Genomic DNA, 26660 nt, shown 5'->3' on the forward strand with positions numbered 1-26660 from the left:
ATGGTTAGGTTACAAGGTTGTGAAAAGTTAAACATGTTAGTCAATTAACCATGTCAAAAGAATGTGAGCAACTTCAATTGATATTGTTCTATCGATAACCTCAGTAGGCTTCAAGGTCTTAAGTTGCGATCATGTGATAGTAAGCTGAAGTGGTTAAATTCAATGTAATCACTTTGTCACACCCAATTTGATTTAAACCATGGTTTAGAATGCAAAGCTGCGAACACCTTCATTGCATGATCACTGAGATTAGTGATGAGTTAAGGAATTGAGCTATAAAGCAATGATACACATGGAGCGTACCTTCACAAGGTTAAACAGTAAATTTAAACTTTAAGTTGTGATGGAACATCTAGCAGTCAAGTTTGATGGCTTCGTAGGGTCACAGTGGTTAGACAAAAATAGAAAATGACAATGGGAATTGGGTGATCATGATCAAAACCTTTTCTTTGCAAGGTCATAGGTATCTTTGACGTAGTCAACTTTTAGACCGCAACAATGCGAATGGCAGTGTTGGCTGTTAGGGTTATGAATGGACCCTAGGTTGCAAACATTTTATGCTAGCTAGGATTTAAGCTACGACAGGGTGACAAAGGTAAGATAACTACTTTTGCATCATCACACAATTAGAAGTCTATTAGGTCTAAACTAAAATGATGGTGTGAAGGACTAATTTCATGATGTTATAGGGTCACAATAGTTAAGGAGCCAACATGATTTTAGGTTGCAATGCAATGATCAGGCATAAATAAGGGCAGTCGTGGTTTTGCAAGGCCAAATAGTTAAAGAGAAATGAAGGTTGGGAAGCTTGCATGATTTGAGGTAGTCAATAGGTCAACAAGAAAATAGAAGGATGGGTGCAATGGCAAAATATTTCAGGGACATTGGTCCACATGGTAAGTTAGATGGTTGACTCCATTTGACTTGATGAATTGATGACTTGGCTAACTTGGCATGTCAAGAAACAAAGATATAACTATTTAATGGAAAATCAAATCCTTTTGATTGCTTGCAACCAATTTTAAGTGTTCTCCATGCTTATTCAATACAGTTCCATTCCTCCTGCCACCTAGTTCATTCATCTACCCAATTAGTATAGTAATGGCCACCGCATATGTCTTTTTGAGCCAAATTTGCAAGTAAAATATTTGGTTTCCTGTATGGGGATGTGCATCTGATCATGATTTCTTCTGCTCAGCAATTATTGCTCCTTTGCAATCTCAACTCTACCCAGTGGGAGTTTGAACTCAATGTAACATCAGAGTTAAGCCTAAACTCTATAAAAAGAAGTTGTAAATATGTTTTAGAGGTTCTTACCTATCTATATTTTGCAGTAATATTATGCTCTGCAACTTTTGCCCTCCATTAATGAAATCTCTATTCCTTACCTTCTTTTGTCATTTTGTTGTCTAGTGCATGTATGTGCCTTGTAGTAAATGTTTCTTTCTATTTTCCTAAGTTTACATGTTGTGTTCAATTTGTTGGCAATCATTGCATAAGTGAATATTATCTTTCCTTTCAATGTTTCATTAGTTTTAGACTTGCATGTCATTTTGGGGAATAGACTGAAGTTAAGTCTAGTGTATTTTGGATTTTCATTGATGTTTTATATAGTTGTAGATAGAGTTGTGACCATTCAATCTAGGTGCATCACCCCCCTTAGTTTCAACTAGATAGTTTGATTTCATGCATCTCCTTCTCCCTTTTCCTCTGAAGAGTAGTTAGGTGCACCTTGATTATAATAAAACTAACCTTCTCCAGAGATTCAACCTCAGAGTGCAAGTCCCACACTTGGAGGTCATTTCCATGTTACACAAGGTTGCTTGAGGGCCATACCTCAAGCAAGGGTGCAGACTTTTGTGCCAATAGTATCTTAGATGATTTTGTACTAAAATTTCCACTTTCAAATTGTTGCACCATTTTCCTTTGGAAAAATTAATGACTATGCTAATGCTGGCATGGAAGAGGAATGTCCAAGTTGTGCAACCACCCTTAAACATCACATGCTAATAGAAAAATTAATTTTGAAAAGATAAGTCAACTTTGACTATTTAAAACTTTTCACTTAGGAATAAAGCCTTGGTGTGTGATGTTTAGGTTGTGCCAAGTGGATTTACTCAGAGTCTCAAATTGGCTTCTCAATGTTGAGCATGCATGAGTCAATGCTGGAAGACCAAGATAAGAAAGATAGACACTGAAATATCAAGTGCTCTCTACTTTGAACTTGCATTAAGGCTTTAACAGATATAGGTGGGCTTGAAATATGTAAATTGCAATGTGGATGTCAAGCTAGGGAGGGGTGATATCAATGCTTGGATCTCATTACCAAGGATGATAATGGGTCAAATGTTGCAAGATGGGATCCAATATGGAAATTCCACCAGTGAATGCTCAACAAATATTGTCACCAAAGGAAAAGAAAAGAATGCCAAGCATTGAATGCTCATTGTCTCGATGCCAATGTCACCAAACCACTGCAAGTGTGAATGCCATGTCAAATCATTGTTGGGTGCACTCACTTAGTGATGAAAAAATGAAGTGGATACCATGCCTCTTGGAACACAACTTAGATAAGAATTCTTGCTTATTCCCAAATTGGGGGCTCCAAACCAATCTACACCTACGCTCTTTGTTATGTGTGTGAGATTTAGCACTGGTGCATCCTTTGTTACTTCATATATCTCATTTTAAGAATATAATTATATTATTATTTTTTAATACATTATTGCTTTTTTTTCTTGGTAATAGTAGTTTTTTTTTAATTACTAAAAATTAGATCTTAGAAAGAGTTTTTTTTCCATCAGACTGAAAAATCCACCCACCTATAGAAAATCTAATTTGTTCACCTATACATCCCTACAAGAAACTGTAACTCCACCCCAATAATTATAATGACTTGCCTCCATTCCTAGTTCATTACACTTTTGCAAACAAAATTAATCCCTAAGAATAAACTCTGTTAATAGAGTTATCACACTATGCAAGGATGACCAAACATTAATAAACAAAACACCAAAGTTTGCAATTAAAACTTTTAACTAGAAGAAAGGCACCCTCATCATTCATGAGCTAACCCACTTGACATTTCCATCTACATCAATGTCTACCTCCATGGAAACCTCATCATTTGCTCCTCCTGCACATCTACAGCACCATCCTGACTAGCCTAGTTATCCCCACAATCCTTTTAACCAAGTTGAATGACCATTCATCCCCTCTTTGGTGCCTTTTGTCTCCTAGAGACTTATATTGTGTTTAGACTTCTAATTTTCTTTAGACATTCGATTTCTTCATTCAATTCTCTAATGTCCTAAACACAAAGAATCCCAACCCAACCTTTTCTTGCCTCCTCGAATCTTCTATGTCATTTTCTCTCCTCACACTGCTAGACAAAGTGTGTGTACTTTATGTCCTTAATCACTTTTATGTGGACTATGACTCAGTTAGGTACAAAATGAATTCCAACCCCTGATTGTGCCCTTGCAATAAAGGGATTTAAATCCCCTAATTGTTGGAACTAGTGCAATCATCATCAATCTTACCACAACCAAAGAAGCCCCCAAATGAAGCTCCAACATCATTATCATTGAGTAAATGTATGATTTTGTTTAGAGTCAATATTTTGACTTATCAAAGTTTCTCCCAATAACACAAGTGCAACTCAAAATAATTTTGAGTCCACCAAATTGAAAATACCCTTGAATCTTCTCATGGTCATTGGCCCATGGAATATGCTTTCTTATTTCCTTCACAATAGGGTGAATGAAGTCTCCATTATCATCACACATCCACTTTCCCAACACTAGTCATTGTGATCACATAAATGAGAAGGTTGTGTGATTTTGGAAATAAATCCCACACAAACTCTTTTTCTTCTATCCCATCCACTGGCTCTTTGATTAGAGAACCTCACTAAATGCTCTCACATGCTTTAGGTCACTACCTTATCAACTACCTTGCCACCTTATTTCAAAGCCTTGGTGCATTTAGTTTAATTAAATCCATCATCATTTAATCCATAAAATCTGCTATTGCCACTCCATCCTCTTTAATTTTCAATCACCCAATTCGATAGAATGTCAACCTCCTTATTACCCCATCATCTTTTTAATGTAAACTTAAAGTCTTTAAGTGAAATAAGACCTCCAATAATTAAGTCTATGTAATTTTGAAGGTGTCATGTTTGCATACTCCTTGTAATTGCATTCACAATAACATGTGAATCACCTTCAACATGATTGTTTTTGAACACCAAGCCCCTTCACTACTCTAACCACTAATAATGCCACTTAAACTTCTACAACATTGTTGGTCCCATTAATTAGCCTCTTCCCCCCACATGCAATTAAATTACCATTCCAGATGTTGATTATTACTCATGCACTTGAGGGACCTGGATTCCCCTTGGAGGCAACATCAAAATTGATTTTCCACCAACTCTTCTCTAGTGTTTTACATTCCAGGATTCACTCATCCTTTCTCATTCACATTCTTCATACACTTTTGTTATCTAACATTTATATTTTCAGTAAACTCCCATAAAGCAAAAAAAAATAACAAAGCCAAAAAAAGACAATTAAAAATTGGAATAACACTCTTTATTTGTGTGATATGTACTTTTTTTTAATGGAGTGTTCAGACTTGCGAGGCAACCTGGTGAGGCATGCAGCCTGTTAGCTACCAATTAACGAAGGCCACCACATAGACTTTTTAGGGACCCGAAAATTTTAGGTTCTTTTTGTGTGATATGTACTTTTACCCAAAAAATTAAAATAAAACTAGCAAAATAAACAATTAAGATATGATAAGATTATTATGTTTTAGTATATTCTTATTATTATACTTTAAATTTTACAACACTAAAAAGCTTTTACTATCAAAAGAAAAGGGTCAAGAGTGTCAACAAACTAGTAGTAGTTAGATCTATTGAATTTCTAATTGACAATTAGTTTGAGTGCATAATTTGTCATTTCTTTTGAGGTCCAAAAACATAATTTGAGCCTATATAAAATCAACAATTTGTCATTTATTTTGTGGTCGAAAAACACATTTTGAGCCTATATGAGTTCATATATTTGTCATCTTCTTTTTAAGGACAGTTAAATTGTTCTTGTTCTTTATGTCCTTTTAAAAGTTATTTATTGTTAGTGTGTTCACAAGATTTTAAAAGCTCAAATACATATAATTTTCTCTCTACCTTAGACTAATGATAAAACAATTTGCTAATTATTTGAAGCTACAAATTTCTCTAAATGCAAGTTGTAAAGAAGACCTACCACTCATTTCAAATTAGATATCGCATTGTTTACCTAAATTTCTATTCTTTTAAAAATAAGTATCTCTAACATAATTTATCTATTAAAAAAATATATAAATAAGCTAATTTTAATCAATTCCAAACATTAAAAGACCATAGAACTATATCTCCAACCAACGAAAATAAAGGAAAGCCCAACAACGACCACCAAAAACCAATAGCCAAACAAAAGTTTGGAATCGATTAAAATAATTATTCTGCATTGATTGCAAAGACCAATTCATCCCAGCGGCTTAATCATTCTCTACACCAAGCATCTACCAAATTCAAATTCGCAAGCTTTTGACTGATCTCTGATGGTTTTGGGCACCATTTAAGATTGGGGATGCACCCAGTAATGGGCTCAATAACAGGTGCATACCCACCATTCTGTACATGAGATATTGATCTCATATAGGGAATTCCTATCCTTGCTCGGATGTTTGCCATATGGAGCTGATCTTTTTATGATATTTATCCTTTTTCTCTGGCAGACTTCAGACGATGTAGCTTTCAATAATTTTTGTGCGGGCGTGGAACATCCTGGGCCAGGTAAGTCTTAAATTGATGCTGTCGATTACCTTCAAAGACCATAGAAGGGAGGTTAAACATCAATTTTAGTTATTGACTTCGCTTCGAAGTAACATTTTCCTATATTTGAATGTTCCCAGTCTCCTGCAAGATGAAGATAAGTAAAAATTACTGAGCGGTATATGTTGGACATCAATTATGGATTTTATGAATTTGGAGGCCAAAAAATGGATGAATCTGGTCGGATTATTGTGGATTCAGCTATTTACGGGAACCAATTTCGATTTCTCTGCTTATTCGACGACTCTGAAGCAGGTGTTACAGATTAGCCAGGTTCAGCTTAACAACTTGGCCGTTGCATCCGATTTGGGGAAGGTTTTCGGATGGGTTTCTGGCTTTGCAATGCGGCGCATGCCTCTCTGGGCCGTTCTTCTCACAGCTACGTCAATGGGGCTTGTGGGTTATGGGCTCCAATGGTTGATTATTACAGACAGATTATCATCCAATTACTGGCAGGTATAGTGGCAGATTTTCCTCCCCTTTTTCCCTCTATTTTTCTAATTTCAGGGGTAAATCTTGTGTGCGGTTATTAGGGTCTTCTTGTGATTCTAGCGTGATATTTTTTTGCTCCACTTTCAGTCTTCTAGTAAGCATATATCTTTAAAGAAAAAATGTTTCCATAGTTTCTCTTTTTCTAGAGAAGCAGTAAATGATGCCGTGGAAGAATATTTTTCAGTTTTTCAGTTTTTGAAGCTCGTTGTGTTCTTTTGTCACATTGTTCTTGGAGCAAACAATGTAGAGTCAGTCAAAAATTTAAAAGTTCATTCCTCTGAGACCTTAACTGTCTATTGTCTTCCTTTAACATTCTCCTTCCTGGAAATTATGTCCTGTCCTATTGGCCCTAAAAATTGGGGACATGTGCCATTCTTAAAACTGGCCCCCCTCGGAATTATGGACTACACTATGCCATTAAATAGTTTATACCAGACTAAGCACTTGCAAGTAAGATTTGATTCAGTACATGACATATAATAATCCCTTGAACAAAGTAGTGTTTAAATTAGTTTTTTTCCCTTTTAAAAATTCACCAAACAACAAAGTTTTGAATGTTTCTACATAAACAGTGGTCGCAGAGACTGACTAATATTCAGTCTTAATCTCCTGTAGAATTGCTTGGATTAAATTGAAATTCAACCATGCTATAAATTATATACTCTATGTTTTCCTTCACAACTTGTATGGTAATTCTTATTAATTTAATGCGCTTCATCTGCCTCAAATATGTTTGCAATGGAAGTTTCTGTGAAAAATCAAACTATTGCAGTCACTGATTATTAATCTCCTATCACAAATGATTATTAAACTGCTGAAAATAAATTCCCAGCTAATATCGAAGAATAACACAACTACAACTTCACTTATAAAATACGGAAAGAAATGCGCAACACAATGAACACAATATTTTCGGACAGATTGTCCCTGGAAAAACCTCTAAGGGAAAACCAGTTTTACAGATGAGGAATTATATTAAACTTCAGCAAATCAAGAGATACAAAATTCCTTGCCTCACACTGACAGAACTCTGACAACCTCCTAATTTCTCCCGCTGATATTCCTCACTGCTATCCCTACGCTAACACTACGCCCTTGCTAACACTGCAAGACTGTTTGCTAACACTGCAAACGTTTCTCCCAAAGCTTTTTCACATCCAAATGACCCAATGACCCCTTTCTATACTACTTCTGTTGGTAAACCAACGACCGAGATTAAATCTAACCAACGGCTGAGATTAAGACAACTCGACAGCCAATAATAGAATTGGTTGCAAAGTGTCCAAAAGGACTCACTAAAATTAGTAAATAATAACTATTTACTAATTTTTGGCAAGTGGACAAGCAGCTGTCCAAACCACCCATAAATACAACCGCTATTCATAGATAAGGACGAACAGCTGTCCAAGCTACCCATAAATAGTGCTGTTATTTCCGGGTCAGAAATAACAGCTGTCCAACTAACAATAATTAACAGTTTCCCTGAATGACCATAACCTTGAAATACAGAGCTTTATAAAACATTTTTATTGATTATCTCAGCAAATAGTTTGTCTGAAAAGAAATGTGTTTCTATTGAACAGGTTTATCTTCTCTGTTTGTTGGCCGGACATAGCATTTGCTGGTTCAATACGATTGCTTTTGTTCTCTGCATTCACAATTTCCCAACAAGAAAAGCAATGGCCCTGGGAATATCCACAAGCTACAATGCCTTGACCGCAGCAGTGTTCACCTTGATTGTTAAGGCAATTGTTCTCAGCAACGAGACCATATATCTCTTATTGAACGCTTTGTTTCCATTGATAATTTGCTCTATTGTATTCACCTTCTTTCAAGAGATTCCCTCTAGAGAGAATTCTATAGATGAAAGGGCTATATTCATCATCGTAAATATAATTGCCATGGCTTTAGGTGTTTATCTTCTCCCCATTGATTTCTTCAGTTTCAAGAGCACATTATCATATAAAATGTATGCAATAGGCATGGTATTACTTGTGTTGGCTCCTCTATGCATACCAACCACTGTACATGTATGTACTTCAAGAGAAAAGAATGATAATACCAGGATTCGAGATTACTATTCGAGGATTCCAGATGATAATGACAATGAAGGCTTAGACAATGGGTTTCACAGCAGAGATGAAGATATAGATTTGCAAGAACATGAAAATGAAAGGGCACTAGTAAGGGAAGCTTCTGAAGATTGCAGTGGAGAGAGTAGTATTAGGTTAAACTGGGCACAGCCTGTGCCTGGCTTAGGTGAAGAGCATAACATATTTCAACTTTTGTGCAGTGTAGACTTCTGGTTATACTTCTTTATGTATCTATGCGGCGCCAGTTTGGGACTGACCTACAGCAATAACTTGGGACAAATAGCAGAGTCAAGGGGCTATTCCAGTTCTACCATTTTTGTATCTCTTTACTCTTCATCTGGTTTCTTCGGTCGTCTTTTGTCTACAGCCCCTGATTATTTTCCAAGGTATGCTCTTATTTACAGAATTTTTCTATGCTGTATACATATATGATATAATGTTTTATATTTTTCAGAGTTGCATCTGAATTCAGGGCTAAAGAAGAGCTTATGAATACTTCGAACTGATAAACCCTAATATGGTAATGCAGGGGCTTGAATGTGGGAAGACCTGGTTGGATGTGCTTAGCATTGATTCCAATGCCTCCTTCATTCTTTTACTTGGCAACAACAGATTCTGCCGCCTCTCTCTATTGGAGCACTGCAATAATAGGACTCTGCTCCGGATTCATCATTGCAACTGCAGTGTCTACCACTCCTGAGCTATTTGGGAATAATAGTTTTGGAGTGAACCACAATATTTTGGTGGCCAACATTCCATTAGGAACTCTACTATTTGGTTACATGGCTGCTCTAATTTATGATCACAATGCTCAAAACAAGGATTTGGAACATAAACTAGGTATAATGGTACTCTGTATGGGAGTAAAATGTTACAAGCTCACTTTTATGATATGGGGCTGTATCTGCGTTATAGCTTTGATATTAAATTGCATCCTCCTTATAAGATCATGGAGGCTATACAAGAACTGATATGGTGTAGCAAAAGGTAAAAGACACTACATTCGACAAAGATTTGCTAAAATAACATCCTAAAGGGATTTATTAACAGGGGCATGTTGATTCCCTCAGAGTGGGTTGAAAGAATAATACAAAAGAGAATGGCCCCTTTAACAGTGCAGTGCATGGAATCATGAGATTTGAATGCTAGTTCTTCTGTGTAAATATAAAAGCATAGTCAGATCGCCCCTAAGATGGATCTTCGAAGGAGAATAATCTAACATATTCATTGAAAGTTTAACACTCTGTCGTTGATAACAAGGCAAAAGGGTTAGAGGACTCCGGTCATGTGCATGTTGTATTATGATTTTATCAAGGGAAAAATATCTTCTATATTAATAACAGTTACAGCATTATAGCCTTTGCTGATCTTCAAAGCTTCTGATGTTCACTGATGGATTCTTCCTTTTATACACATAACTAAGACGAGTTTTGTGCAAATAAGGAATGAACATTATCTCAGAAAAGATTGATTTTTATATATACATTATTTGGGCCTGCATGTGTTCTAAAGCTGCCATTTATTCCCCTTGACTATAACTCCATTGTTGACACCTAATTGTTGTTATCATGATGTACCAGAACACCTTTGCATGGCAGTAGATTGCAATGCTGATATTGAAGTGCTTCAAGTGGTTGCATTGCGCATTGCAATTCTTTTTCCTTCATTGAGGGTGCCTTGGCCTTGCAGTGTTGTTTTCTTCTACGTATATTTACCCAGGACCTTTCACGAGAGTTCAAAAATCAAATGATCCATCTTATCATCCGCTTCTTTCATTGTGCATAGAATGTAAACAAAATTTCAGGTAATAACATTGGCGATAATACTACATGTTCAAAATCACTTGTCAACCAATCAGGGCACAATGTGAAATGTATAAACATGGGATAAACTGCACACAGTCATACCCATAGTAAACAGAGGCCAACACGGGGTCAGAAGAGATTTCAAGTTTGTCTCGCACGTTGAAATAAACTCTGATATCTTAAAATCATCTCATTCCTGCTAGTGAGTTGCCAGGTGTGCAAAATTCTATACTTATGCAAAAGACTGTTGTTTGCCCTACTGACAAGGTTCCAAACATCGCTAACTTGCCAAGAAACATATTTTAACACATGCACAGTTAGGCATTTCATTTTTAAATAGCCTTTACTAACCCAAAGGTGGACTATGACTTAAACCATAAATATTTTTAGCTTCCAATTTCTTTGCAGAAGTTCATTTTGTATCTAAGATTTATTATTATTAAACAGTCTTTGTAAAGACATTGCCTCACAGTTAATTATTTTCTGCACATGCCAAGCCCGAAGAAACATTTAAGTGCATTGTCAGGACCATTCACATGGAAAATTAGGTTGCCTATATTAAATTAGGCTGTCAGAGGGAAAATTTGTTTCTAGATGAACCTGGATAAGTCACTTCATAAGGTGGGGATCTTGAAGTTCAAGATTACCAATTGATTTGGAAGGGGACATCCCTGTCAATTTGCTTAATAGTCTTTGTAAAGACTTCAACACATGATCAATTTTTTTTGCACGACTCATATAAAGTCTCTATGGGGGAATTTTCTAGATGAATATAGATAAGTTGGCTAGTAGTGATTACAAAGTTCAAGATCACAAACGGACGTGGAAACTGACACCCCTATAAATTTGTAAAATAATTTTTGTAAAGACTTATACCACAGCTAATGATTTTCTTCAGATGTCATTTAAACTTTCAAAAAAGTTTTACGTGCAATGCTAGGATCACTTTAGAGGAAATTTTAGCTGCTCACATAAGAATATGGTTCCAGATAAATCTAGGTAAGTCACTTTGCTAGGTAGCAATTATAAAGTCCAAAATTGTCAGTTGACGTGGAAGGTGACATCTCTATTAATTTGTTAAATAGTATTTGTTAAGGCTTCACCACACACTTGATTTTTTGCATAAGCCATTTAAGGTCCTTAGGTCCTTAGAAAGTTGTAAGTGCATTATGAGGACTCCTTCAAAGGAAAATTTGGGCACTTGTATTGTTGCAAGTATGAGCTACGTGTTGTCATTGATGTCAAACTTGTTCTTGATGCCAACTATGGTCTGGAGTTGAGTTGAGTTGCATTCCTGTTTATTTTGAAGTGATGCAAGTTTATGGGGTTGCATATGTATGGATATTGACATACAAAGATTGATGAAGATAATTGTAGATTAGTATTTTAGATGTTTTAGGTTAATTCCACAACATTGATGACATTTAAGTGCTCACAATAGAAATTGTGTAAGGTATGATTGTTCTAGTGAACAATCTATCAAATAAGATTTTGTATTTGGGTCCACATTGTATGTGTATTGACTCATGTTATCTTGCAATAGTATATGATGTTGGTGAACGGAAAAGGATGTCATATCTCATGTTTCATGTTCCCATTTGGTCTACAACTAGGTTGGTGATGATCTATGTGTCGATCATGTATAGACAATGTACCTCTTTGTAGGAATGCTTTGCATTCCTCCAACATTTGTAGTTCTAGAGTTGTTAAATATGTTTAGTTGAAGTGCATTAATGGTTCCATTATTTGGAGCCCACTTGGGCTGTTTTGGTTTGTGCAGGAGTGGCCAAAGTTGAAGGCATTATTTTGGGATCAATAGGAAGGTGTATTGAGATGGTGTGATATATCACACTTCTTATTTTTCCTTTCGCTTTACATTGGAGAATGATTTTGGGATGAATTGTTTATGTTTTGCATGTTGAATGTACTTTAGTTGACTCGATTCATGTTATTTTGCATTGCAGATGATATATAGAGGAAGAGACCTTTTGGAGAATGAAATGAATAGTAAATGTGGTTATGTATGGCGTGTTGTGCAAGTGCAAAGGTAAAAATGATTAGTAATCAAGTCAATTTTAGATATTCAGAACAATGAACCACAATCAATGTTATAGAGGATGCCCTTCTCTAATATTATTTCGTTGTAATAATTTTTGTTGTATCTTTCTCTAAGGTTGTGCACTCTTGCCTGCAAATTTGAATCAAGAGTAATGTGTTTCCTTGGCCTTCAACTTAAAACATTGTAATCAATTTTCATACAAGGGTGTAATTCTCACCTTGGTTTTTTCCAACATTGAGTTTTCCACATTAAATCTTGGTGTCCTTGTGCATTGCATTTTTTGTTTTAATGTTATCTACTTCTGCGTATGTGTTAATTGAAATGAATACTTGATAAATGATTGACTTTTAATATGAAATAACCCTGACAGGTTATTTCTTAACACCCAAGAATTCAAACTTTTATGAATGAGACATTTCATCGAACACTTTGTTGACAAGCCCGGTTATTCTCTAATTCAATTGAATAACAACGTTCATACAGAGAACCTGGATTCCTGCTGCCATTATTTGCTGTCTGAATGAAATTGTCCGAATGGTAATAGATTCGGATTTTATTTCCTTCGAGTCTGGGCTATAACTAGTGCCGCCAAGGTAGTCATATACTGTTTGTTTGCCTGCCGATTAATACCTCCGAACTAGTGTGATCTGGGATAAAGTTACAGTCTGCCTGGAGTGATCCAGCAAGTGTGCTAGGCCGTATCAGTATTCAGTTATGTCCCAATACTCTCCTGTCTGGAAAGGTAAGCCGTGCTTGACCAATTCTGAACCGACTCGTGCCTTTCTCCAATGGATGAACAAAAACAACTACAAGAGTCGATTATAGGTTCAGCGAATGGAGTTCGGTTTGACTTGATGATTTTGTTAACTCCAAAGAGACACGATAATGTGCTGAAGCCGTGGAAAGACTCCCGAATCGGAATGTGACCCGTGTTTTTTTTTAAATTGCAGCTCGTGGGTGGGCTGATCTAAAGATTTTCCTGTCCTGGCCGTTACTCCTTATACTCGTTCTGCGGGCTTCAACAGATTGATTTCCTCCCTCCGATCTGGCACTCCTGACGCGACTGAGACAGGCAATGATTTGTTTTCCAATCCGACCAAAGCCTTGCGTCGTCTCTATATAAATTTATGTCTTCTACAAACACTCGATTGTTGTGATCTAAGCCAGTCTGGTTATGGGTGAAACCAAGGAGCTGCTCAAAAAAGTTGTGTTCCCAATCTGACAATAGCAACTCCCTTTTCTCTGTTATTAATGGATCACGAACTTGACCTTAGGTCACCAATCTTTATCCAATGAAATGATTGAAATGCCTCCTCCTGTTGTGCAATGATTCAGATGATATTTCACATCCTCAAAATTGCTTATCAATGGAAGTTCTCGTTTCCAAAGATAATTAGAAAACAATGCAGACCAATGTCTACAATTTGCTCCAGCGGAAATAGAAGTCGAATCCACAAATCGCTTGCTTTCAAAAAGGAGCCCTATGTCCTCTATTTATCTCCTTGCCGAGAAGTTTCTGGAAATTATCCAGAATCATCTTGCACTACAAATATTAACTTTATAAAATTAAATAATTAACTTTATAAAGTTAGAATACAACCTTTATTAAATACTGGAATGAGTAGGCCCCGCTTACTTAATTGGAAGACAAAATCGACCCTCTTCCCGTAATTATTTGCCTACGAGAGTCAATGATAGGCAAATCCCCTGCTACAATTATGTTGCTAAAAGAGGGACATGACAGTCCGCCCTTCCAGATATTGCTTGCCCTCAAGCAATCTCAGAGCTGGATGCTGCAAAATGGTCTCATTCTCCCAAGTAGCATCTTCGACTGGTAGATCCTTCCATTTAACCAAATATTCTCTGATTACTCTTCGGCGGAGCTGTTTTTCTCTGCTTCCTAAAATGAATTCCGGTACTATGATCAATTTCCCTTCATCATCCAAAGGCGGCAATACGGCAGAAGGTATCACATTCTGTCCCAATGCCTTTTTGAGACGTGATACATGAAACACATTATATACTTTGCTGTCTGCTGGAAGTTCAAGTTCATAAGCCAATTCCCCTATTCGCCTACTGATCCTGAAAGGTCCATAATACCTGGGTTTAAGCTTCTCTGACCCACTCTTTTTGAGAGTAGATTGTCGAAATGGTTGAAGCATTAAATAAACCATGTCGCCCACCTCAAAGCTTCTCTTCGTCCTCTTTTGATCTGCGTATTGCTTATACTGATTCTATGCTCGAGCGATGTTATCACGTAGAGAGCTAATGATATCTTTACTTTCTTGCAGTAAATTCCCAGCACGTGGAACTCGAACATCACTCATCAATAAGTCAATGAAACTGGGTGTATCATAGCCGTATAATGCTCGGAAAGGTGTCATTTGGATAGACATGTGGAAAGTGGTGTTATAGCAATACTCACACAAATAAATCCATCTTACCCAAGCCTTCTGTTGATCAGCTACATAATTCCTCAAGTAGCCTTCCACCCATTTGTTTACTATTTCCGTCTGTCCATCGGTTTGCGGGTGATAACTAGTACTGGGTGTGAGCTCAGTGCCGCATAATCGAAACACCTCTTGCCAGAAATGACTCAAGAATCTACTATCCCTGTCACTGACAATACTGCGGGGTATCCCGTGTAACCTGAAAACCTCCCTAAAGAATACTTCAGCTACCTATACTGCAGTATAAGTAGTGGTGATGGGAAAGAAATGAGCATATTTTGTTAGCCTATCCACCACCACATAAATACAATCACGTCCTTGAGCCTTGGGCAACTCGGTAATGAAGTCCATGGATATGCATTCCCACTTCTGACACGGAATGGGAAGTGGCTGTAGAAGCCCTGCTGGAAAAGTGTGCTCTTGTTTATTCTGTTGGCAAACGGAACACTCACGAACATACTGCAAAACATCCTTCTTAAGTCCTTTCCATGTAAACCATTCTCGCACTTGTCTATATGTTTTAAAGTATCCGGGGTGACCAGCTATAGGTGAATCATGAAGAGCTCGCAAAATGAACTGCTTCACCTTCGATCCTGGGACTAAAAATACCCTGCTCTTGTAAATAATCAATTCATCCACAAGTGTATACCTGGTATCAACGAGTGTCCCATCAACTATCCTAGATGCCCATGAATCTTTGGCATATTCTGCAATAATCAGATGCTTCCAATCCTCAGAGATCTCAATCATTGAACTAAGATGTGGTCTGCGTGACAAGGCATCTGCTACCACATTCTGTGTGCCCTTAACAAAAGATATATCGAAGTCATATGCCTGTAACTTACTGACCCATTTCTGCTGCCTATCATTGAGATCCCTTTGCCCGAGGAAATGTCTCAAATTGTTGTGGTCAGTTTTTATGCAAAATTTGCCACCTACTAAGTACTGCCTGAACTTAGCTAGTGCATGCATGATAGCTAACATCTCCTTGTCGTAAATGCTGAATGATCTCTCTGGCCCACGGAGTTTCTTGCTTTCATATGCAATTGGGTGTTTATCCTACATTAAAACAGCCCCAATACCATCTCCTGAGGCATCACACTGGAGTTCAAATGGTTTCGAGAAATCAGGCAATGCTAGTACCGGACATGAAGTCATGATCTCCTTGAATCTGTCAAAACAAGCCTGTGCCTTTGCTGTCCAAAAGAAAGCTCCCCTTTTTAGCAAATCTGTTATAGGGGCCGCGTGTCGTGAATACCCGCAAACAAATCTGCGGTAGAAGCCACATAACCCAAGGAATCCTCTTTACTGAGTTAGATTCTCAGGAGTAGGCCACTCCACAATAGCACGAATCTTATCAGGATCCATCCGTACTCCTTCTCGGCTGATAATATGACCTAAGTATAACAACTCAATCATTCCCAAATCGCATTTGGACTCTTTGGCATACAAGGACTCTTCTTGCAAGGTCTTCAATACTGTTTCTAGATGCGCCATGTGCTCCTGCCATGTTCGACTGTATACCAAAATATCATCAAAAAATACCAACACGAATTTTCTCAGCTGATGATGGAAGACCTTATTCATGGTGGACTGGAAAGTAGCTGGTGCATTGGTCAATCCGAATGGCATTACTACAAACTCAAAATGCCCACAGTGACACCTGAATGCAGTCTTCTCAATGTCCTGTTCTCTGACTCTAATCTGGTGGGAACCTGATCTCAAATCAATCTTACTAAAGTAGCATGCCCCATGCAGTTCATCTATTAGCTCATCAATCCGTGGAATAGGATATCTATTCTTAATGGTTTTCTTATTCAGCATCCTGTAATCTATACACATCCGTAACGAACCATCTTTCTTCTTAACCAAAACTACTGAGGAAGCAAAAGGAGACTTACTAGGTCTGATGTGTCCCATTGCGAGAAGCTCCTTGATGGTTTTTTCTATCTCATCTTTAAGCCTTTTGGGATGCCTGTATGGAGTAATCATGACTGGTTTAGCGCCTTCTTCCAATTCGATGATGTGCTCAATCCCTCTATCAGGTGGTGTACCAGGTGGGATATCGCTGAATACCTTACTATACTTTTTCCTCAGTATCTGTATGTCGGGATGATATTCTGTCTTTGGTTGTTCCTTCTGTGTAGGCATGAGAGTACACATGGCTGCCCATTCAAGATCCTCATGTCTCACCAATCTTTCCAATCGTCTAAGAGAGATCGTTCGGATATCACCATTCCGAATAGCTCTCAATACATGCTGCCTCCCATCTACTTCGAACTTAATCTCCATGTCCCTGAGTCGAAAGGTAACTTCACCCAATAAACGTAGCCATGTCATGCCTAAAACGATATCCAAATCACCCATATTGACCACGTGGTAATCCGCTTTGAACTCATAATTATTCAGGCGTAAAGGCATGTCTCTGACTATCTTGTTACACTTAAGAGTGTATCCGTCAGCAACCTGTACACGAAGACCTTCAAATTCTTCTGTCTTAATACCACGACGCTCGACCAATCTTGCATCAATGAAGTTATGTGTGGCTCCGGTATCAACCAATGTAATCACCTTCTGCCCTGCTAGGACACCACGTAACCTGAAAGATCCTTCCTGTTGAATACTAGACAAACGCCCTTTCTGTAAATGCAATTCAGGTTCTTCTTTCTGTTCTGGCTTTCCTGTCTCTTCCTCAGATTCTGAACCAGTGTGTTCATCCACTTTTGCTGTACCGTCGAAGTCCGATTCTTCGTAATATGCCCACATAACCCTATTGGCTTTCCCTTTTGGTCGCAAGGGACAATCATGATCCCTGTCATATGGACCTTTGCAATAGAAGCATAATTTCTTCCTTCGCAAATCATTTAATGCCTCTGTATCTAGGGGTATGGTAGATTTCCCTTTGGTTTCAATGCTCTTCCCTTTATTTTTATCAAACTTCCTATTGTCTCTGAAAGAGGTAGTACTCCTGGGAGTGAACCGGCTAGGAGGGGTTGTAAGTTCCATACTTCGTGCTTTCCTCATGGCTTCCTGCAGTGTTGGTGGGTCAAATGCCTTAATCCATCCCTTGAGGGGTTCAGACAATCCTTCTGTAAATAAGATAACTAACCTCCTTTCCGATACATCTGGTACCATCACTGACAACCTCTGAAATTCACTAATATAAACCTCCACATTGCCAGTCTGTCTTAATTGTGCAAGGTCGCGAAAATAAATTTCTGGATCCTTCTTATCAAAACGTTCAACTAATCTATCCACAAAGTCCTGATACGTTGTTACCTGGTTGTGTTGCAAAGTAACCATTCCATGTGACCACCAGTCATGAGCTGCGCCTTCCAGATGCAAGGTAGCATATCGGATGGCATCTATTTCAGACATAGGCCTTAACGCTAGAAAAGTGTCCAACTTATGAATCCAAGCTTGTGCCGTCATCTGACCACTTCCATCGAAAAAGGGTAAAGTAAGTTTACTAACAGCTCGCTGTAACTCGCTATCATAACCTCCTCTAGGTCTCCTATTTTGGCGGCTGTTCCTCATATGTTCCCTTCTTTGGTTTAGATATCGATCGAAGTTTAATAAATCACGCACATGCGGGGGTAATGCCTGCCATTCTGCCGTAGCAGCCCTAAGATCATCTTGGAAATCTTCTGGTACATCGTCTTCTCCCATCTCCTGAGCCTCTTCCCTTAGGAAGGTGGGGCGAGTAGGCCTATTTGCTGTCCATGATTTGCGCCTAGGAGCACCTTGTGATCCTGCCACACTCCTATCATCGTGATCAGATGTGCCTCTTCCTTGATCCTGAATCCTGGGCTGAATAACTCTTTCCATTATGGTAGTCAAAGCCTGTAGTGTCTGAGTTATTTCTTGTTGTTCGGTAGTCATGCTTCTGTAAAATTCTCTGGTTTCATCATCGTTGACCCTGGGAAATCTTGGCGGACACTGTGTTTGTCTTTCACCCATATCTCCGCCCTTGAATATGGTTCTCTTGCAAATATAACACTGGGAATTAAAGTACCTTTACCCAATCAGGATGGCAGGATTACTGCTCTGATACCACTAAAATAACCCTGACAGGTTATTTCTTAACACCCAAGAATTCAAACTTTTATGAATGAGACATTTCATCGAACACTTTGTTGACAAGCCCGGTTATTCTCTAATTCAATTGAATAACAACGTTCATACAAAGAACCTGGATTCCTGCTGCCATTATTTGCTGTCTGAATGAAATTGTCCGAATGGTAATAGATTCGGATTTTATTTCCTTCGAGTCTGGGCTATAACTAGTGCCGCCAAGGTAGTCATATACTGTTTGTTTGCCTGCCGATTAATACCTCCGAACTAGTGTGATCTGGGATAAAGTTACAGTCTGCCTGGAGTGATCCAGCAAGTGTGCTAGGCCGTATCAGTATTCAGTTATGTCCCAATACTCTCCTGTCTGGAAAGGTAAGCCGTGCTTGACCAATTCTGAACCGACCCGTGCCTTTCTCCAATGGATGAACAAAAACAACTACAAGAGTCAATTATAGGTTCAGCGAATGGAGTTCGGTTTGACTTGATGATTTTGTTAACTCCAAAGAGACACGATAATGTGCTGAAGCTGTGGAAAGACTCCCGAATCGGAATGTGACCCGTGTTTTTTTTTAAATTGCAGCTCGTGGGTGGGCTGATCTAAAGATTTTCCTGTCCTGGCCGTTACTCCTTATACTCGTTCTGCGGGCTTCAACAGATTGATTTCCTCCCTCCGATCTGGCACTCCTGACGCGACTGAGACAGGCAATGATTTGTTTTCCAATCCGACCAAAGCCTTGCGTCGTCTCTATATAAATTTATGTCTTCTACAAACACTCGATTGTTGTGATCTAAGCCAGTCTGGTTATGGGTGAAACCAAGGAGCTGCTCAAAAAAGTTGTGTTCCCAATCTGACAATAGCAACTCCCTTTTCTCTGTTATTAATGGATCACGAACTTGACCTTAGGTCACCAATCTTTATCCAATGAAATGACTGAAATGCCTCCTCCTGTTGTGCAATGATTCAGATGATATTTCACATCCTCAAAATTGCTTATCAATGGAAGTTCTCGTTTCCAAAGATAATTAGAAAACAATGCAGACCAATGTCTACAATTTGCTCCAGCGGAAATAGAAGTCGAATCCACAAATCGCTTGCTTTCAAAAAGGAGCCCTATGTCCTCTATTTATCTCCTTGCCGAGAAGTTTCTGGAAATTATCCGGAATCATCTTGCACTACAAATATTAACTTTATAAAATTAAATAATTAACTTTATAAAGTTAGAATACAACCTTTATTAAATACTGGAATGAGTAGGCCCCGCTTACTTAATTGGAAGACAAAATCGACCCTCTTCCCGTAATTATTTGCCTACGAGAGTCAATGATAGGCAAATCCCCTGCTACAATTATGTTGCTAAAAGAGGGACATGACATAATACATGCTGATACCCTCACAACATTCATAAGTGTTTAACAATTAGTATTAGAGAAAAGTTCTTGAGGAAATAGTCTAATAGCTAAGGTAGATATGTAATTTGAATGTTATGTTTAACTATGAGAAATGTTTTGATGTTATAGAATCAAATGAAATCACAAGAGTGAGCATTGATGTAGTAGTGGATCTTGAAGGAGAATTAAACTTGCTCATGTTCACATCCGATAATTATCAAGAAAAGTGGAATATATTAGAAAAAAATGCACTTGAAGAAGGATAGAGGATTGATGACAACTTTGAAACAAAGTTTCATATCATGTCCAAAGAAGGCAATAAGCTCGAATAAGTAGTTTCTATGTTGAGGAAGGAGTTGAAAGAAAACATTAGATTTGAAGTCTACATTGATATAGAATATGGTTTGATACTATAAATTTTCAAAATATTCCTTGTACATTTCTATTTCTGATGTGAAATGACAAAACAATAATCTCTAATAAGATTAACATCAAAATTAACATACATTGAACTATATTTTAACTTTAAAATTAGATTCTTGTACCTCAATTCTCTACCTTCTAATGCAATCAGGAGTTCTAGAATAATGGTAGTGAAGGGATGTTACGAATAGCTACAATATTTACCTATATATGCTCACAAGCATAAAATTGATGCAAGTTATCTTGTAAGTTTTCATGGTATGAACATAAATCACTAAGAAATTGAAATAAAACAAAAACTTATATGTAAGGTTGTCGCTTCTTCAACTAGTGTTGGTGCAGTCAACAAGGATCAGAGTCTCTAATTTTGCACCTCCCTCGCACAAGGTATGATCTGCAAGGGTAAGGTAAGATAAAACTATTAGTTAATTTATAATTAAAATAATGATGATTTAAATGACAAGCATGAATACAATAAATAAAAATATAAACAACTAAGTGAAAAAATATATACTATAGGCCAAATGAAATGATCGCTAGGGTGGGCTCATCCAATTTTGTTGTGTCCTCGAACATCAAGTTTTATTAAAGAGACCATGTAAATAAACATTAATTTAGTTAAGTAATAAGCACATGCATAATCATTCTAAGTTTTTTATACTCTTAATTACCTTTCCCTTATGAGTGGGTCTCAGTGCACCTCCCTCACAATAGGTGCACTTGAACGAGTAAAATAAGATTAAGATGTTAATTAATATATAATTTAATTATATCAATTTAATGACAAACATGTATACAATAAAAATGTAAATGACTAGGTGCAAAAATATATACCATAAAGTTGTTTAGGCCAAATGGAATGGGCGAGAGCATAGGATTTTTGACCTATGTAATCTCCTCCTCTAACATCAACTACACAAAAAATAGGCCATGTAAATAAACATTAATGTATAGTCTTAATAACTTATCTAATATTAATATTCCTTTAAAATTAAATACACTATGAAATTACAAGTTATGTCTTGCTTCAATATTCCCAATGAATGATGGATGCACCTCTTCATCTCTAGCATGAGAGGACTTTCTAGGGTTTGCTCTAGGGCTATTGTGTCATCTAGTGCAAACCCATATCATGCACTTTGTAATAAAATGTATCCATAGGAGGTTAGGCCATTTGTCTGAGAGGACCCAAGAAAATCTTCTTACACATAGTACAAATATGGAGCACCCAAATATAAAAATTTCAGGATATGCCAAAACCATCATATCCACTACCAACATCATTTCTATGTAGTTGCACCAATGAAGTATTTTGGGTAACCAAATACTTGGTCAAAGAGTGAAATGCCCCAATAGTCCAACGTATCTTGTGCAATAATATATGGATGTATTGTGGAAGGGGAACATATGGAACCTACGCTACTTGATGTGTCCCATGCCTATCTTGGGGCATACCTCTATCTACATCCATGAATGATCACATGCTCTAGTAGTTCACATGCTTATGCAACACAAACTTCTCATATATTTTTTGATGGGATAAATTAACACATTAATATTTTTGTTGGATGGTCTATAAAAAACCATCTACCAATGATCCCAAAAGTTATGTTGTATTTGATCATGTGTACACCATCTCATGGACAAATTTGATTTTTTAGGATTCACTAGTTGTTTAGCATAGAAATTAACAAATATGGCAACTATTTTGGCTTCTTTGTTCCAAGGGCCTTCACCCCCATGATAATCCAACCTGTCTCTATACTACACCCACATGGCTTGTCACCACCAGAGTACAACATTATGCTAGGTAGTGAGTGATGCATATCATCTTACACAACCATTCATTCTTTTAGGATCATGTTGATCCAATCAATCATCTGATTGAATTCTCATTCTTAGAGGCACAAATTTTTTTTGAACACCATCTACATGTCAAGGTTATCTTCACCAATTTAGCATTATGACCCTTAATCAGGTTGGATCCAAGAATATATTCCGTTGTAAATACACAATCAGTCATCACAACTCATTCACATTTTTCAAAGTCCCAAAGTTCATATTTGCACCCAATCAATAACATCAAACATAAAATTGTTTTTTCTTATTTAGAAGAACGATCAAAATTACCTTTCCACCATTCTTCAATTGGTTTGTCCCATACAACATTACTAACAATCCCAATAGATGGATCAACCCATCTAAGCCCACTGACATGCTATCTAATCTTCTAATATATAAACATAGTTTTTTTTATAACATAGAAAAGACTAAAAGAGATTAGAGCATCAAAATTTGAGATTAACTGGTGGTTTGGAAAAGAGAGATAAAATGTTTAAATGATAGTATTTAAAGTATGAATGAAGAAAAATATTTTATCTATATGACACATCCATAAATATTCATATATTGTAAATGATGAAATCTTGTACTTGAGAGCCAATATTGACCTCATAATTTTTTATGGTATTTAGATATCAAGTACAAATCTATGCCCTTAATAAGATGTATGTGTCTATGTGTATCTATATGTATATGTATGTGTATACATATACCTACATACACAAATATATAAATATATGTATGTATGTATGTATATATATGTACATGTGTGTATATACACATATATACATACATGGATATGTATATGTATATATTTGTATACAAGGTATCTAAATATCATATAAAGTACAAAGCCAATATTGGCTCTCAAATACAAGATTGCATAATATACATAATAGCGAGTTTCACGTTTTTAGAGGAAGAAATTCCTCCAAAAAAGTGCACCCATCAATTTTTGGCTTAGGTACTTTTGATAGAAAGTACACAAATTTTTTTGATCAAAACTAATTAAATAAGAAGTATTGAGTGGAACTAAGCGCTAACGGTAGTTTCAATCAAAGCTATTTTGACCGAAGTGGGGTCTAGAAACTCCACCACCGACCCCACAAATCACTTTGTATATATGCATGTATATTGTGGATATACACACTCTAATTCTTAACATTTATGTGTTTATTTTTATGTATGCACGTGTTACGTGTATATTTATTTTTAATGTACATATTTTATGTATGCATGTGTTTGTAATATATAATCATTTAAATGTGTGTGTGTGTGTGTGTATACACACACACACACATTTAAATGATTATATATTACAAACACATGCATACATAAAATATGTACATTAAAAATAAATATACACGTAACACGTGCATACATAAAAATAAACACATAAATGTTAAGAATTAGAGTGTGTATATCCACAATATACATGCATATCCACAAATCACTTTGTATATATGCATGTATATTGTGGATATACACACTCTAATTCTTAACATTTATGTGTTTATTTTTATGTATGCACGTGTTACGTGTATATTTATTTTTAATGTACATATTTTATGTATGCATGTGTTTGTAATATATAATCATTTAAATGTGTGTGTGTGTGTGTGTGTGTGTGTGTGTGTGTGTGTGTGTGTATAAACATTCTCACTATAAATTTCTAGTGGAAGACCTACATTACCCTGCATATGATTCCCTGATAACTGAGTCATTTGTATTGTTGTTGATCATGACTGTTCTCGCTATGCCACTATCTATTCTTACCCCCATGACCAAATCATTATTGACAACCTAGCTCATAATGAGAAATGTTAGCTTATTTGGAATGCTTCTCATTTTACCCTTGTCTCTATTGACTTGTATAACAAAGGTCTAGACAGTACATTGCTTAGGTTCTAATTAGAGAAGGATGAGTCTGAAAGAGCATTAGCTAAAATCCATGATGATATTTGTGGGTCTCACTCTAATGGCCTTGCACTTTCTCAAAAACTACTTAGGACTGGTTACTACTAGCCTAGTATACACACTGATGTCATGTGTTATGCTAAATCCTAGAAAGAGTGCAACTCCATGGTAACCTAATTCATGCCCCTAGATGTGAGTTGATTCCCTCTATCATATATTTTCTTTTTTAGAAGTGGGCCTTTGACTTGGTTGGAAAAATACATCCCAGCTCTTCTAGTGGTTTCAAGTTCATCATCACATCTACTGAGTATTTTACTGAGCAGGTTGAAGTTGCCCCACTCTCTGCTACTATAAGGAATCATGTTGCTCTTTTCATTTTAAACCACATCATTAATCGCCATGACATTTCCTCCTCTATAGTCACTAATAATGGGGGATAGTTCAAGAACAAGAACCTTAGACAACTTTGCAAGAAATTCAAGATGAAACAATATTGGTCCTCTATTTAGTGTTCCCTGGCGAATGGTCAAGATAATGCTTCAAATAAGACATTGCTCAAAATATTGCATAGAACTATACATAATTCTGGGAGAGATTAGCATTTGCAAATTAATCTTGCACTATGAGCTTATAGGACTAGCATACACACGCCTACTTGGTATAGACCTTTTTCTCTAGTTTATGGTTCCAGGTCTATTTTACCATTAGAGGTTAAGATTCTTTGCGAGTCTCCTTGAAATTGCTAATTATAGATGAGGATTATAGAGCTATGAGGATACAAGAGCTTGAAATTCTAGATGAATGCCACAAAGCCACCTTTTACCATATGAGAGCATATCAGGAATGAATGTCTACTAGATGCAACAAGAAAGTTCATCCTAGGGAGTTTCAAGTTGGTGATCTTGTTCTTAGAGAAAATCCCAAGAACGAGTGAAATAGAGAATATAATGACAAGTTCGAACCTAATTGGCTAGGTCCTTATAAAGTCACTGTTGCATTTGGCTTTGTGCTTATCAACTTTCTACACCTAAGGAAGAACAACTCCTCGAGCCCATCAACATCTTGTATTTAAAGAAATTCTATGTTTTGTGCTCTCCCTGCCCAATGCTTATACATATCTTTTGATCTTAGTGAAAACCTAGCAACATGCGCTTTGATGTATCACAAAAAAAAATCAAATATCTCAACAATACAAAAAAAAAAACAAAATGTCTAGAAAAATAAATAAATCTTACCAAGTGGTGAAAACCTAGAAATAGGTGCTACTTGAGACCCTTGCATCTATGTCGATCAATATATTTCTTTATGCTCATGAATATTTCATCTCATACTGCTTTTCCTTGGTTAGCTTAGAACTAACTCTTGTCTACGTTGAGAAGGCACAAACTATTTATGCTTATTGGGGTCTCTTGGTTGCATTACTGCTTCTTTTGAAGCTCTCAAACAATATTTTTCAACTCTTTCTCCTCGACATTGAGTGTTTCTCAACACTTATTGGATACTTTGGCTATAGTTTAGGATGTTACAATATTTATCACTAGCACACTTGAGTCCTAAGGAGATAGTAACATGACGCTCACACATGCACTTAAACCAAAAACTAGTTGAGACTTATTGGCTTATTTTTCTTTGTGTATTATCTATGATGATTTCTTTGCTGAGCGTTCCCTCCCTAATAATCTCTCGAGGATGTCATAGACTAGAGGTCTAGTGCACAGGGCATGCTTTTCCTTTAATTTTTGTCTCTAGGTGTGCTTTTTTAGATCTTAGGCATATTGAGCATCTTACTTGACACACTTGACACATAGGATCTTCAACATTACATCCTTTTCCTTTTTTTACAAGTGTGTGCTTATGGCCATCTTGACATTTTGTGTCTCGATGCAAGCATAATCTTGCTACACTAAACCTAGGGAATCTAAATGCACCATCATCTTTCCCTTTATGTCTTTGATGAATAGGTTGGGTTCCCACATTCTTGTCTAAATGGATCATATTCATATCCTCATAGTTTATGCTAGTAAAGATTATATGATCTTCCAATGTCCCTAATAAGGCACGATGATATAAAACAATGACCTACTTATATAACCCTTGCAATTGTACCTTAGATACTAGCTTGCATTTTAGGGTTTCATTTTAGTTTAGCTTTTCATTTTTTAGTTAAGAGACTCTTCTTCATTTTTCATGGACATGTCAATCAACTACGTTCATTTTCTTGATTCTTCT

General features: G+C 36.8%; 1 protein-coding gene across 1 annotated transcript; it reads left to right on the plus strand.

Moving 5' to 3' along the window:
• The first annotated feature begins 5397 nt into the window (after window positions 1-5397).
• Window positions 5398-9831, plus strand: LOC149574779 (protein NUCLEAR FUSION DEFECTIVE 4-like). The gene is made up of 4 exons (XM_089814606.1): window positions 5398-5848; window positions 5968-6343; window positions 7963-8858; window positions 9002-9831. Exons 2-4 carry the CDS (start codon window positions 6026-6028, stop codon window positions 9441-9443), a joined length of 1656 nt encoding a protein of 551 aa, XP_089670732.1. The 5' UTR covers window positions 5398-5848; window positions 5968-6025; the 3' UTR covers window positions 9444-9831.
• The last annotated feature ends 16829 nt before the right edge of the window (window positions 9832-26660 follow it).

Source organism: Cupressus sempervirens, chromosome 2 (assembly GCF_028749045.1).
Source record: "Cupressus sempervirens isolate cs-2001-9-10 chromosome 2, ASM2874904v1, whole genome shotgun sequence".
NCBI lineage: Eukaryota > Viridiplantae > Streptophyta > Pinopsida > Cupressales > Cupressaceae > Cupressus > Cupressus sempervirens.

What these genes read in the sequence shown, in the direction of transcription:
- LOC149574779 (XM_089814606.1), top strand. Translation starts at nt 6,026, where the DNA reads ATGGATTTTATGAATTTGGAGGCCAAAAAATGGATGAATCTGGTCGGA. An exon ending in TATCATCCAATTACTGGCAG is followed by an intron (nt 6,344 to 7,962) that starts GTATAGTGGCAG and finishes TCTATTGAACAG; the next exon opens with GTTTATCTTCTCTGTTTGTT. An exon ending in GCCCCTGATTATTTTCCAAG is followed by an intron (nt 8,859 to 9,001) that starts GTATGCTCTTAT and finishes ATGGTAATGCAG; the next exon opens with GGGCTTGAATGTGGGAAGAC.